The sequence below is a fragment of the Amblyomma maculatum genome, chromosome 10 (assembly GCF_055883805.1).
Source record: "Amblyomma maculatum isolate TAMU_Amacu chromosome 10, ASM5588380v1, whole genome shotgun sequence".
NCBI lineage: Eukaryota > Metazoa > Arthropoda > Arachnida > Ixodida > Ixodidae > Amblyomma > Amblyomma maculatum.
The window spans coordinates 41,829,514-41,845,309 of NC_139353.1; the positions used below are offsets into that span (position 1 = coordinate 41,829,514).

At 44.1% G+C, this 15,796-nt stretch overlaps 1 protein-coding gene across 1 annotated transcript in view; it reads right to left on the bottom strand.

Annotated features, from left to right (window-relative positions):
• Positions 1-3,071: 3,071 nt before the first annotated feature.
• Positions 3,072-15,796, bottom strand: part of puf (ubiquitinyl hydrolase 1 puf) — a 109,430-nt gene continuing 96,705 nt past the window's right edge. The window contains exons 69-76 of the mRNA XM_084582591.1: positions 15,272-15,376; positions 14,946-15,067; positions 14,453-14,576; positions 14,262-14,341; positions 8,780-8,914; positions 5,971-6,087; positions 5,338-5,488; positions 3,072-4,707 (exon numbers count right to left, since the gene is read on the bottom strand). Of these exons, the coding sequence (XP_084438717.1) occupies positions 4,505-4,707; positions 5,338-5,488; positions 5,971-6,087; positions 8,780-8,914; positions 14,262-14,341; positions 14,453-14,576; positions 14,946-15,067; positions 15,272-15,376 (1,037 nt within the window). The 3' untranslated portion in view covers positions 3,072-4,504. The remainder of the gene's footprint in view (positions 4,708-5,337; positions 5,489-5,970; positions 6,088-8,779; positions 8,915-14,261; positions 14,342-14,452; positions 14,577-14,945; positions 15,068-15,271; positions 15,377-15,796) is intronic.

Here is a 15,796-nt window from a genome sequence, read left to right on the forward strand (position 1 = left end):
CTTGTATCTGGTTTAGTAAACGGGGTAATCCCCTAGCTCATCGCTGTGTTAAAAAGAAAGGGGGACAGGACGTATGGAGCCTTGGGGTGTTCCCTTGCTTCCTAGTGTGACTGTATGGGATTTGATAATCTGGAAACTCATCTCCCTGTCCGAGAGGTAGATGTAATTGTATGTTTTTTCGCCGACCCCCGATCTTTTGGAGTCCCTCAAGTATTGCCTTGTTTGATATTGTCGAATGCTCTGGTCAGGTCCAGGCCGAGAGTATAGTCTTTGTGTCCGAAGAGTCCTGATTTATGATATGTCTTATCTAAGTCTGAGCATCACGTCCTGCATGCTTAGGCCTGGCCTGAAGCCTCATGTGGCCAGAGGAGCTCTTGTTTCAAGTATCAGGCACACAAGAGAAAACATCTATTCCACCCGACACAAGGAAACACCTGCTGGTACTTTGCCGAAAAACATGCACTCGGAACATAATAAAGAACGCAGAAAACATAGAGCAAAAGCTATTGCAAAAAGAATGAGACACAAGGCAGCCGAAGACGTAGCATATGTTGACGCATCGTGCGGAAGGCATGGAGCGGCAGTCTCGGCGTTAGTAGATAGGAATGGCGTACCCGAAATTGCGGCCTCGACACGCATTCGTGACACAAACATAGCTGAAGAGGTTGCAATAGCGCTCGCTTGCGTTAGCACGCAGGCAAAAGTAGTCATTATACGACAGCAATACGACTGTCTGGAATTTCGGAAAAGGAAGGGTTTCGGAGGAGGCCAAAAGGATCCTCCTTGCTAACCCCATTAATTGAACAATCTCCATCATATGGATATCTGCACATGAATATGTCCCTGGCAATGAAGCTGCACACTTTCTAGCCCAAAATCTCTACCACCGGGCGGCAATGGAACAGCCCGACTGCAGGGGAATAAAAGATTGTGCCATAACATACAATGAAATCACTGAATTCTACAAATTAAATCGAAAGAGTTACCCCCCCCCCCCCTCCCCCCCCTGGATCGGTCTCTCTAACAATGAGGCGCGCATTTGGAGGCGGTTACAAGCCGGAAACTATACATCTGCCCGGTCTGGATTTTCCTGACACAGACCGGGGAGGAAGAAGATTCGAAATGCAAAAATTGCGGCCAGAAAGGCACACTAGATCACATTATCTAGGAATGCGCCGACTCCCCAGGCGCCGGCATGAACATTAATAGTAGAGAAGCCTGGGAGGTTTGGCTGCGGAGCGGCGACCTCGCCGTTCAGCAGCAGGCCATCCGCCTGGCGGCTGAGGCCGTGAACTCTTGTACCTTTAACAGTCCTTAGTATGCGAGGCTTCTCCAGACCCACCCCCCCTGGCCTGCGTGCTGAGGGCGGGAAACAGAGGACCCCTTTTCGGTGGAAAATAGAAGTTTGCATTCATTCTAGCATCTGTGTCTGATCTTTGCCTAACCATTTAAAATTATGCCTATTAATTTTAATTAACAGAAGCAAAAGCTTTAAAGTGAAGCCTGCTAAAGTGCTAAACGTTAGTCACTACCATCAAGCAGCAACCAAGTCTAGCCATGTTTTACCATGCTTAACTTTCAAGCTTTCGCTTTGGTTACTTATGTTTAGCAGGGTTAAACAAACAGTTGCTTAATTACGCCATTTTTTATTTTACTTTATTTTGATCATATATTTATCTTTCCTATTATCATCACAATAATGATCTCCATTACTATATTTTTACACAGTCTACTTAGTAATTGGTTTACAAAAAAGGTGCAGTATCTGTCAACTTTCTGCAGACACCTGAACCGTATCATAAGGAAAGGCGGAAATGAATGTAGAGAGAAAGAGGTCTCGCAGTGGAGGACTTCGGAGTAATTTCGACCACTCGAGTACCTTTAACCTGCACCGACATCACACAGCACACGGAAGCCTGCTTCATCCAACATACTTGGGAGACTTGTCTACGCAGCTCTACCTTGGACGACCAACGAGTGCTCATCGGTCTCGCTCTAGAGGCTGCCAGATTTCAAGGAGTCCTGGCCAACCCCTAGATCAGGGCCTTCGGAACCCGGGAACCACGATTCTGCAGCTGGGCGTTTGCTTTAACCTGTACCACTGCGCCACCGCGGTATCCCTTCCCTTACGGCGCGGTTCAGGCGTCCACCGGGAACTGTGAGATACAGCACCTTTTCTTGCCTAAACTCAAACTGAAAAATACATAATTTCGCGAAATGAAAAGGCGGCGTTGAAAGCGGTATCGCGTCTTCTCCTTGTTGGGGTCCTCAGAAGCAAAGAAAATGCACAGGTCTGACGGCAGCTGGCTCTATAGCTGAGCCAACACTGTTGCCTCTTGCCGAGAATTGAGATAAGGAAAAAGACAGTGTCGCAATTGCAGTCGTGCATGGCGGCATGTACGACAGTATGCAAAGCAGAAACGAGGCTTCAGTGTAGACCTAATTTTAGCACGCTGCTCTCCTCTATAAAGGTGGTTATCGCAGCCAAATTTTTTGCCAAATAACGAAACAAAACAAACACCCCCCCTCATGCCAAATAAAAAAAAAGGAAACACATTGATGCTTCAGGGTGGTATGGGGGTCCCTTGTTTAGGACTAAGCTAGACAAACTTTTTTTTTTCGGGTCCCATGAAGTTAACAAACTTTTGCTGTATAAACCAGTGTATCTATAAACCAATGTGAAAGCTTCTATTCTGTTTAAGAGTGGAATTTTTATGCTTTTACTAGAAAATTCATACTTGGTACTAATCGAACACCCCGATTTTTGCGAATGCTGAAAGGCATCAAAGTGCCATCAAAAACAACACATGCTGGAAATTTATAGTTACACATCTGCCACCTATTTGTGTATACACCTGTGCTACACACAAGCTGTGCTGGGAGCATAGACCTTTCAAGAAGGCTGCAAGGAAAGCTTCAAGGCTCACAGGATATCACTATTCCCTGGTGATCATATGATTCCAGGATGTTTACACAGAGCAATCCACTATGACAAATATTACTGCTGGTGTGCTTGCAAACATGCCTAGATCAGTACAGCTTTATAATGGAATGAGCTCAATGAACACATATCTGTGGCTTGAGAATTTTTATTTTGAGCATGGATCTGAAAGTAGAGGAGGACCTAGTATTCACAGCCACTATAGTACATAACGGCCAGGAACACATAAATGCAGCTGGCAGTTTCACAAGAACAGCGATGGATAAAAAATAAGACAGGAGACTTGGATGGCGAAAAGTCACTGAGGAATCCCTTCTCCCAGTCGAATGAACAACTGAAAAAGGTGGTTTACAAAGTTTTCAAGATAGTTCGATGATACTTAAAAAAATGTGCTTCCCACTAAAGGGGATGTGGACGTTTGCAGCAGGGTTGCCACATATATTATTTTGACACACCTCGCTCAAGCCCTCACAGTGAAGAAAAGAGTTGCCGCCTGAAGAAACCATCAAGTAGAAATGGGCCAAGACAAGAGCGTAGTCACACACAAGCCTTGCAGTCACCGCTAACAACACTTCCTTCCGCCTTCAATCAGCGAATTGCGTACATACAGGGCAATAAATAACACAAAATAACAGGATGGAAAGAAACTCTCTTCTTGAATTTTATGTCGCTGCTCTCGACAAATGTCGTTATGCTGATGGCCGGCCCGAAGCTTGGCCGCTCTGATGCCGACAGCCCCAACACATTATCTCCGGGGCATCGCTCTTTTAGATTGAACTTCATACACTCTGCAAAACAAAATATACGACTAAATGTACACGCCAAGCAAGCTCAGTGCTCTGGCAAACGCTTTCCCTTTCTTGGGTGGAAAAACACCCACCACCATTCTGCCTCGCATCAAGCACATGTTGTGGTCTTCTTCGTTGATGAATTAAGAACACAGTAAGCATGAAAGAAAAATACAGCTATGGGATGTAGGGAAACAAGGAAAAATAAAATGAAAATATAGGGCACAAAAAAAAAAAGTAACGGTTTAGCGGAAGAATGAAGAGTGCATGTGAGGAAGGAAGAAGAAACAGTGGCAAGCAAGCTTTCACCCAAGACTAAAGTATCACAGCTGAAGTGTGGTGTGGCAAAAACTCTCATGAGAGTGGCATCTCAATGGCGGGCGGTGACAGCGGCGAGAACATTTTGCTCATCTGGAAAACAAAAGGGGAGCTGGCGCAACACCACCACCGATATCAATACCTTCATCATACATACATCATCGTTTAGCCACACTGTTGGGACCAAACCAAAAAAAAAAAACAAAACAAAAAAAGAACAACAAAAGCAGAGCAGGCTGGGGGATTGGTGTTGGCCTTGTCGCCGCCATCAAGATGTTAGCGGCAACAAGACCTTGTGCCAAGAAGTGCGACATCCCTTTTTGTGCGGATCTGATTCACGGCTGCTGCGCTTTACACGTATGCGGAGCTTAAACCGCCCCCTATGCTTGTACTTAAGCTTCCCCTCCCCCCACTCCAAAAAAAAAAAAAACGCACAGCCAGACTAGAGGAGAAGATGCTAGGAAGAGGAGGTTGATGACTGTTCTCTGCTTGGGAGCATCTTGAGGAGGGCCTGGACCGTCTCCAGCAGTGGACGCAGAACATCTGCTTCACTTGGCGAGGGCGGTGGCGGCTCTGCTGGAGATCGTGGTCCAGTTCGCCTTTCCTCATTTTCACAAGGGGGAGTCCTGGGCTTTTTTGCTGGAGGACTGCTTGGGCAACCTAAGGAATAAGAAATGTGAGTGAGAATACTTCACATAGGGTAAAACCTCGTTAATTTAGAGCCGAGGGAACAGTGAAAAGTAATCCAATTAACTAGGGTTTCGAAATTAACCAAACACAGTAAGAAGATGGGAACCAGAGAAATAACTTCCCTGCCAGAATGTATAGCCTTTATTGGACACTGTTTGCGATTGCCATGCACTGCCCTGTAAAATTCTACCTAGCAGCCATCCTGTACTCAAGCCAGCTGTTACGGAGGTAGTGAGAAAGGCTTTCAATCTGGCATTCCCTTTTTTCCGCGGCGCCGCTCTAATGTGGGGAAGCCAAGCCTTCTTAGCTGGCGTATGACCTGTGGCTGTCAAATGTTAGCGGTGCTGTGCAAGAAAGCCAATTTGCCTGACATTTGCCAACTGGTCTCTCTCTGCGACCTCTGCAAGTGTTGCAAATAGCTCTCAAACAGTACATACTAATGACCCGAGAAAGATTTTTCTCAGTTGCCATAGTTTTTGGGGAAGCTTTACGTTAGAAATACTCAACTATTTCAAACTTATTTTTACCTATTTTCTGTAATAGGGTTGAATGTAGTTCATAATGGGAGAGGATAAAACACTAGCATCACAACAGCCTTACCATCACCGTCACTTTTCCCCGTTTCCTTCTCAGCTTGGCCCAGGGCATCCTTGCAATGGCTTTCCAAAGAGTGCAAGTAGTCAGCCAAGCTGAGACAAGCCGGTGCAATGCCTTCATGAACTGAAAGTACGAGCAGGACTGCTCGCAGGTCCTTTGAAAAAGAAAACAAATAAAAGCCATTATCCATGTTGACTCCTTACTGTCTGTTAGTGACAACAATGCAAACCAGCGATGTTGAAGCTAACAAGACATACACGCCAGAACACCTAGTGTCCTTCGCACATAGAAATAAGCTACAACAGCGTGGCTGCGGTTGGAATCACCATTATAAACAGCCTGCAACCTACCACAATACCACTATCCTTTATGGATTAACTATAAAAACAAAATAATCACTTTGCTGGTTATTTAACAGTTGGTCACATTTTTACTGGAATTAAAACATGCAGGCTGGTCTACTCAATCCTATCAGACGAGTACTGTGATCTCACGCACAATTAGTAAACCTGAGTATCGAGTAGAGATATAGCATAAACAGTTAAAGAAAAAAAAAAGAATACAAATTAGCAATGGCTTTTTCAAAGTAATAGTAATGAAAAGAATTCCACTAAGCAAATGAGAGGATGCACTCACAGCAGTGATGCGATGAACATGTTTTTTGATGTCTTGTGCCACATCAGACGTCACCAGGGCATTTGCTCGTGACAAAATAAGGTTGGTAACGCTTTCTTTGAGAACTTGTTTGCCAACCTGAAAGAGAACGACAGCCATGATGACGCAACATTTTAAGGCGTCGTTAAACTATGAATATCGAGAATTCAAAGTAAGAAGTAGTTGTGACGCCCACCTACCCACATCATAAGTGCCTATTAGAAGCGAATAATAATACAGAAAGAGAAAATCTATTTCTTCAGTGCCTTAAGTAAAAGTGTTTGAGTACAACATACTTAGCCACTAAGTTGAGGACTCTAAGTGAACATCTTTAGAAATGTAACAGCAACATTCAGTTACATCAATGAGAGTACTGCATGAACTCAACACTGCATCACCAGTTTATTAAAAGTGGCACGGTTCTGAAAAAAAAAAAAAAAAATGTAGTTTTCGTACCTTTTTGATAGAGCATTTCTTCAGCTTTCAAAAAGTTCATTAGCACTTTTTATTTTGTAAAAAAAGAAAGTAGATATTTAAATCTGGCAACAGAGCATTTCTGTAGATTCTAGAAATAATATACCCACTTTGGCATTTGCGGTATAAAAATGCTCTTTTCATTCTCTCAGTTGTCACAAACATGAAGGCTTTGTCGGCATTTTCAGAAGTGCATGTGCCTTTTCTTCAGGAAGTATAAGGCACAAGAAAACAAAGTTCTTGCAAATTTAAATTAGTGGCTCTTACATAACTATGACTAGAATCAATAATTTAAGCCAGTCTGTATCTATATAATGAAATCTAAAAACTTCCCAGCTGATAACTTTATAGTGCAGATAAAAAAAAGATTAAATCTATTACTTTCTTATTCCATGCATATAATCCCAGTTGTAGTGCAATATGACTGTTTATACATTCATAGAAAATTTAAAATTCTGCATCTAGTAAATTTAAGAAAAACAATACAAGTACTAGAAAAAATGGCACACTTTGGCAAAAAAAATGGCAAACTCAGCCCACTTATGGGCTCACTTAAACTCAGCCTTTAAGGGTATTAAGCAGCAGCGTAGGCTACCGGCCCACATATAAAAGCCCCGCTCTAACCAAGCTGTATGAACTTGCTTGCGTGGCCTGGTTGCCCAAGTTGGCAGCTCTTGCCAAACGCAATGTCAGGCAACTGTATGTCCAGTTAGTGCTTGGCCATGTCAGCTGGCAACTACCGCCTGCCAGCACCATGCTCATGATTTTTCGCTCAGAACGACAATGCCGGCAGATGTCCATTGGCGCCGGCCGCCAACGGCAGAGTGTTGTGTTGGGTTTTTTGGCACATAGGCAACTAAGGCCATCATGCGCCAAACACGAGGTTGCTGAGCTTCTTTATGAGTGAAAATGAGAAGTGTTCAGAAAATTACAGTTTATTTAGAATCCCTAACTCTTTACGAAAACTAAAAACAGATGAAAATTCAACACGTGGGTTGTCTCCTAATAGTAAACAGGGGTGGAATGGGATGCGTTCATTATACAGTTTCGGTGAATAGGGCATTACCGCTACCGCGTTAAAAAGTTATGGCCGATACTTAAGCTCTGCGGATAAAACGCGATAGCATAGGCAAACACCCAACTTATAAAGCCCCGCTTTAACCAAGCCGTAAATGAACGTGCTTGCATAGCCTATATATAGGAGTAGCATGCCTGACTCGACACAGAAGAGCACTGGAAGGTTGATTCTTATAAGGTCCACCTTGCCACCTCAAAGAGCACCCCAAGTTGGCAGCTCTTCCCAACTTTCTGATATGATACCATGCGATCTCGCTAAGTCACACAAACCACTCAAGAATCAGCGCCCAGACATGCTGGCTACCAGCTACCCCCACCTGCTAGTGCCACGACCATGACGTTTCACTCAAAAACCCGACCCTGGATTTTCCGAGTAACGGAAAATAAACAATACTAGAAAAAAAATCTTAATTTAGTTTTGAGCTCTACTGCAAGCTGCATCCATTTAGATGACTTTTCTACAGCCGATCCTTGTAAACCATTTTCAAGTCGCATTACACCTGCCGCCTAAGAGCTACTAGAGAAATAAACATACTTTATGAACTGAAAAACAACTACCCCCGCTTGGTTTAAATGAACAGCAATTTCTAGCCTTAGAAAATACATCAGTTATTATTTATGTATGTTTTTCTAATGCACAGCACATAAAAACGCTAAACTGCTACTACCTCGCCTACAGTAGATGCGCCCCAACTGGCAAGTAACTTTAGGCAACTAAAAACCACCAGATTCCCATGCATTTTCTCATCCTGTGCAAGCATGAAGGCAGTAAAGCTTGCATCACACATCCTCACAGCAATGCTGTTCCTTTCATGTACCCATTCACTCTGCCGCAAGTTTGCATATATTAAAATGGACTGCCACAAACAGCGTATCAGATAAACTGATAAATACTCTTTTCTAGAAATCATCACAGCTTTCGTCCTTAAGGCAAACTCGGAAACACGGGCGCTTGAGGCCATGGACAGTTAAACCATATTAAAATGAATTATTCCATGAAGAATCAATCACTGGGTCTAGCATTTTGTTGTACGATTGTCAGCAGTGTCATAACAGGTATGCTGAGTCATGAAATTTGGAAAATTGTATGGCAGGTGAATGCAAACAAGAAAAAGAAACCTGGGCGTGAATCTCTGACTGCACAGCAACACTCAAGAACAAGAAAACTATGCTAGGTGACTGAAGGGTGTGACAATATGTGACTGCTTGCAAGGGAGTGGTGCTCGTGCTTTTGGCTCACCTTTGGCACCAACAGTGAGAATAGTCGGAAAACCATGGGGTTGTTGAGGTAACCACGTTCTTCAAGCAGCACAGCTGATACACAGTTGGTGCAGTATGTGCTGTTGCGTAGAAACTCCCCAAACTCTGCAGACTTCTGCAAATGGCAAAATAAGACACCTGTTACAAATTTTCTACACTTTATTATGGCAACCCATGCTGTTGATGAAAAAGTGCTTGTAAACTCGGGTCTTGCATAAAAATGCTGCAAAGAGGGTGCCCGGCTATCTACTATCATTAGAAGAAAACACAAACAATTTTGCTGCACAAAGTCGGTCATCAGCTCACCGTGTATTTTTACAGTAAGAACTGAAGCCAAGGAAGGATATGAGCACTATCAAGACACCTGGAGACAAATGTCTGACATTCCTTGCTTGAAAAAAGAATGAAGGTACAGGAGCTGGCACTGATTTTTTAACTTAGGGTGTTTCCATGAATTCTAGCATCATTACGTCCGCAGACATTTGTCTTGTAAATGCAATCCTATTCAACATTCACATTAAAGTCGAGATGAGCCCACTTATGACGGCTGCAATTACAATGAACGCTCACTTATTACGAACGAGGGTAGAACTATTATCGATATAATGTACGTATTATGTCTATGGCACTGCTTCTCAGATATATAACGTACAGTCGCCCAAATCTTTAACTGGCGTGCGCGAGCGGCGACTTTTCTGTGCGTCAGCGCCATATGACGGAGCGAAGTTGGAAACAGGATGAGGCTAAGCGCATGCTCACAAAGCACGCTCATCTGGGCGTGTCGTCTGCCAGGCTGTTCCTTCTTAAGGACGTCACCCCTCCTTATCGCGTTTCGACGAGCAGCCAGCGTGAGTAGGCGAATGGTTTTGCTCGTATTTTACGTTCCGAAGAACAGCGTCGCAGCAGCCAAGAGAGGAAAGAAAAATGGCTGCTCGTCGAAACGCGATAAGGAGGGGTGACGTCCTTAAGAAGGAACAGCCTGGCAGATGACACGCCCAGCTGAGCGTGCTTTGTGAGCATGCGCTTAGCCTCATCCTGTTTCCAACTTCGCTCCGTCATAGGGCGCTGACGCACAGAAAAGTCGCCGCTCGCGCACGCCAGTTAAAGATTTGGGCGCCTGTACAACCGTGCCTTTACCACTCTCTTATAACAAATGGTGTGATTCAGAGGCTAGCCACCGCGATCAAAAGAAGCACTCTTCCTGCCGTTGCGGAGACCAAAGAGCGTTTTCCACGTGCCACAACCTGCTTTAAGACCCTCCCGCAATAAAACAAACTCTGCAGTTTAATCGGCATGTGCATACAACCCGTTTGGGTAAAGTGCCTAATGTGGAAGCAAAAGAGCGGTAAGCGCAAGAAATCGACAACATTGGCTAAGAACAGAGGGGTTCTTAGACTCTATAAACCTAATCCCCCCCCCTACCCCCAATGTTCTTGCGTCGATAACTTGACGAGACAGATGCAAGAAATAATATTTTATTTGGTAAACAAACTTGGCAAACATCTTCCCCACATGAGAGTGCAGTGCATTTGAAATTTAAGCTGCGACAGCCCTTTTAAAACTCATTCAGACTTCTGTTATGAATGCCAAACAGTTTATGCCAAGTAAAGCAACGCAGGCTCGTGATGCCTGCGAAACCTGCGGAGATCCGCCGAATGGCCGCCGAGAATTTCCCATGGCAGCACGTGAGGTCACTTTCAGCTAGCTTTTGCCATTCTGCGCTGCCAGTATTGTCATGTACTGTCGGATCCCGCCCCTGACACCGCACTACTTCGGCTCTCCAACGGCTGTGGCTTGACTGAGTAAATGCGCTGGAAGCCTCGTCTATGCTCTCTTCCTCGCAAAAAAGTCTGTGCTTAGGTTCAAATGAAAACTTTTTTTTCTCTCCAAAATCGTTTTGCAAATTAAGGAGGGGTGAATAGAATTCCGAAAATATGGTAGTAATGAGGGAGGCCTTGCAGGCCAACTTTTTCCCGGGCGTGCGTCATCTTCAGAGTCAGATGTTCGTTTTCTACTTAGCTTTCGCACAGATACAGCATACAGACAGCAGACAATTAGCACATCATGTGCATACATGCGATGTTGTAGCTTCATCGCTGCTTCCTCGTCAAGAATCGAACAGGTAGATGGTGATATAGTGTTCTAGAATTGGGAAGTGTGCCGTCTTCGGCGCGCGGCAATGGGAGCGACGTGGTCGCCGGAGCGATGAAAAGCGTAGGTGGCGCTGTCAGCCGTAGGAGCGCATCACAAGCGCGCGCGCCGCAGAGGAAACGCTTGGGGCGTCTGCTTCTGCGGCTCGTTTCCTGCGTGAATTTTGTTGCATCGCGTTGCTTATCTGGCTGTTGTACTATGGCGCGTTGTTGAGCGAAGAGCGATGATTTGTCAAGCAGGAAAACACATGTTTGCAGAGAGCACAGTAACAGTTCCGTCCGTCTCCCTTCTTTTACTGAATGCTCTTTTACTTCCTTTCGTTCTTTCTTCTTACTCATTGCGCGCTCTTTCTGCTGCCTTTCCTGTTCGAACCCTTCCCTTCTCGAAATACACCCAAAGCATGGTTGACTCAAAGCATGGTTTCCTAAGCAACAGCACCGCGGTAGGCCTTCGGGTAACTTTGCAGTCCACAGTCGACCTCGTTGACTACTTATCTACAAAACGCGGTTTTACATGAATAAGCCAAGACAAACTAGAAAACCTCTTCGGCATCGTGAGTCAATTTAATGGCTGCAACGATCATCCCACGCCAGCTCAATTTTTAGTGACAGTTAATGCCCTGGCATTTTACAACTTAGCGAAGCCCCCAAAGACCGGAAGTTGCAATGCTGAAATTGTAAATGCCTTACTTGGAATTAGCCGTACAAGGCTTCTTTCAAATCCTATTGATGAGCTTGACCATTTGGTTGACGAGGGAAGGCTCGAGGACGTCGAAGCTACTTTGAATTCCCTTCCTTCAGATGACCACAGATACGTCACTAGGCACAGTTCTAGCCGTCTCATAGCTTATATTGCAGGATATGTCGCTAGAAAGTTCATGAAGAAGTCAAAATGCAGTACTTGCTCCGCTTATCTCATTTCAAGCAAATAGTGCGCGGCACAACAAGAAGAAAATCAAATTATCTCAAACTTCGACCACGGAGGTCTTCTTTATCCGTCCTCGGAGCTTGCAAAGCTCGTGCACACGCTGGAAGAGTCTTTCACGGTTTTTTTTTTTTAGTTCAAGAAAGATTAACGCAAATAGCATGCGTGAATTTGATTTGTTTTTGCAAAGCGCAGAGGTTTCCAAGTTTGGTTGCCCTATTCATATGACAAAGAAATGACACTTAACATAGTGAAGTTCTACGTCCTCATGCGGTTGCGTTTATATGCCAAGTCGCTAAACCAAGAGCAGACCTCTAAAGCAGAGCAGGTAAAGCACCTAAAGCTGAGGAGGTGCAAGTAATCGTGTTTGAGGACTTTAATCATTATGCCTTTCTCTTATGTGTTTTCAAATTTAGCAGCTTAATTTATTCACGGCCTAGTACAGTTCATTAATATTCTCATATAGTTCGATCTGTACAGTTTTATACGTTTTACAATATTCTTGCACTAAGTCGCGATTTTTTTTTCACGTCGTCCATTATGTGGTTTCGTTCATTGCTATGTACGTGCTCTCATTCATTTCGTTTTGAGTAGGACTGCCAGTTCATATGTATTCGCCCACATTTAAATAAAGTCATCAGTAAGCGCTGGCATAATTTCTGTCTTCAAGCAATCTTCGCATACCTCTATTTACATGTGGCGCAAAAAATATGTTAGCCTAGCCGAAAACACCATTCACTGCGTTTTCAGTACGTGCGAGCGCCGATGGAAGACTTCAGTCTAGCCCGCATAAACCGGTGCATCCAATATTAAAAATTTACATGATCATAGAAATACGTTAGACATTCGTCATTGAATCTCCCGCTAGTGTTCGAGAAATAAAGCACCCAATACGTTCAGGAAATATATCTTGCCGTTGCTTGTCAGTTCGTCGGCAATCTGTATCTTACATTGCCTGTATTTGTATTGCCGTTCCCTGACGACGGCCGCTTATTTTATAGGGAACTAGTTGTTTTGTCACATTTAGACAACCGTGTGGGAGCTAAAGCGACACAATTTATTGCTACGCGCCTTCGGAGTCCGATTAAACTAGCGGTGACGAAGGCGGTTCACCCAGCTGTCTGCTCCGCGCTCACTAGCTGCGCTCCTCCTGCACACAGCGCCCTCTCTCCTGTCATCGCTGAAACGACCAGCTCGCCGGCGGCAGACGGCACACTTCTCAATTCTAGAACACTATAATGGTGAACTACAACAGATGCTGCGAAAGCCTCAACTGCTATCACTATTATCGTGCTTGTAAAGTGGCTAGTCCTCACAAAGTGTCTCGGCCGGAGCATATGATTATGCTCGATTGTTTAAAAAGTGGCTTGATACTGTCTTTTTAAAAGACACATACTTCCACAAGCAACATTAAATTGAAATAATCACCAGTTTTGTCGAAGTTCGTGTTTATTGGCTGAAATAGGGGAAGTCTACTTACTACAAACCTCAGATACAACGAATGAAAACTGCATGACCGTCAAGTTCGTTATAAGTGGACTTGACTGTATGTATAACTGCAGCTATGTTCTTTGGTGTATTAAATGTCAAAATGCTAATTCGGCACGCATGTTTTTGTGCACAACAGACTGGAGTACTGCAAGTTCAAGCGGGTGCAAAAAACTGCTTCGGCAAATGATGTACAGCCACGCCTCGCCAGTTTGAAATCAAAGGGGTTGAAAACTTAAAATAGTGCAGAATTCAAATTAAGGGATTTTAAAGCATGCAAGACGGAACAAACATATCAGTGAAAATAAACCGGAAGTTCAAGCACAGTGAGCTCTAATTAGTAAGGTTCCACTGTATGAATTATAAGGCACGATATGTCTCAGAAGTGCTCATCAAATTGTACATACCACATTTGTGTGCTGTTGAACGCAAGATACTTGGGTATGCACATTCTTATAATTAAGAACCATTGTGTTTAGTTACTACAAAAATAGCAAATGTGATGAAGCCATGTAAAATGCTCCAAGCATCATCATCAAGCAAGTAGCCCCTGCGAAAATGCTAGGTTCGTGCACACTGGGGGCAGCTAACAAAGAGCAGTTCTACTGTCCGCAAAATAGTGAATTCGGTCAACATTATCATTTCCCTGTAAGAGAAAAGCCTCTCACAACTGTCTTCAATTTTTCCCGTCATGCAATGGCTACAACCAGTGCCCTAATTGTATCAATTGCCCACAAGTAATGGGATGGGTCAGTTAACACCCAATATAAACAGTCACACCCAACAAGCAAGGAGTACAATCCTAACGGATTGAATGCAGCGAAACTGAACAGCATGGTTTGCATCCGCCCTTATCATTTTTTGCTCTCAATATTTACATTTGATAACAGAGCACTTGCCTCTCCTTGAAGGATCTCCAGCCAAAGCCGAGGGATGAGGTCAATGTGCAGTGGGACGCCCTCAATTGACACCATGGCACCTAGAAGCAAGAAATAAACACCAAAGAGTGTTGTCTCAATTCAGCTCACATGTCTAGGCATCTTATTGGTGTGCTTTTGATTATCTCTGGGTGAGACAGAGTTTAACTCACTCAAGTTCACCAGGTCCTGAGAGACTAGTCCCTGAGACAGGGCAGCTCGGAATAGGGTCTCCACAAACTGGTGGTATGGGAGGAAGAAATCCAAGAGGGCCTGGTCGTACTCTGGGTCAACACCCTGAATCATGACATACAAGAAAAGACGCAAAAGAAGGACAGTGAGAAATACTGGCACAATCATACATTCACCACACCAGCAGAGTGGCTCTGGACAAAGCTAGGCTATGGTGGCCTAGCATTAACAGGCAAGTATTGGTAACAACTGTTAACATGCACAGCGTTTGCTAACAGGCTAAGGACCATTAAAAAAAAAAAAGAAAAAAAAAAGACCATTCTTGTTCATCATGACTAATGTGATAAACCAAATATTAGTAGATACACTGAAGTTAGAGAAAAATGCTTTGCAGGGGGCAAGGACTTTGATTTATGTATATACATATATAAAAAGGAATGCAGCGACAAATAACGGCTTTTGCAGACACCTCACCTTGGAGGCTTCAAGTTGGCTGAGATGGAGAAACATCTGCAAGATGGGACGCTGCGGCCTTATGGTCGTTTTGGTAGGATAAGTCTTCTGACCTCGTCGGGGAAAGTAGGGGCCAGTTGTCACTGCAAGAAGATTGGACAAGTGCACAAGTTGGGCTTATCAATACGTCAACAGAGGTCTGTGGCAGCACTGTTCTCTTCCATGTCCTATCGCTATGCTCTTTCAAGCCCGACACACAGAACAGATCAATCATTCTCAGATTATCGACAATTTTCAAGAATAGAAAAAAAAAAAGAAGAAAATGAAGAGGAATGACAGGATCTTACTCAGTCCGTTGCTCTCGAGAAAACTGCTGTGGCAGCTGGCCAGAAGGGGCACAATCGTTCCGACTGTTTCACGAGGCAGTAGTGTCACCAACTCCTTCAGTACCTCTGCATAAGGCAGAACAGGGGAAAAGAGCAAGAGATGTAGCACTGGCTTCAGCAATGACTAACCAGGCAGGGTAGCATTTTGTGTAAGAGGTGCAACAATAGTGGATTTCTCAATTTGTCAAGGATGACTCAACAGCTTTTCTCCACTAAGGAGCAAAAGGAGCACATGACTTTGTGGTTGAAGTGAGAAACTAAATTTATATATGCATATTATTTTTAAAAAAAGGTGCCCATTGTCCTTGGACAAAATAACTGTCTTTCCAAAGGGCTAAATCTAGTGTAGAAAGCCACAGCCATTTTCAGAAAGGCACCCATTTTAGGAAGCTGCAGGGTTACAGCCAGCTGTGAAGGCTATTGCAAACTGAAGTGAGCCAGAATACCAAGCCTAGCGTAAATATCCGCTCCCAGTGTTCACCAACA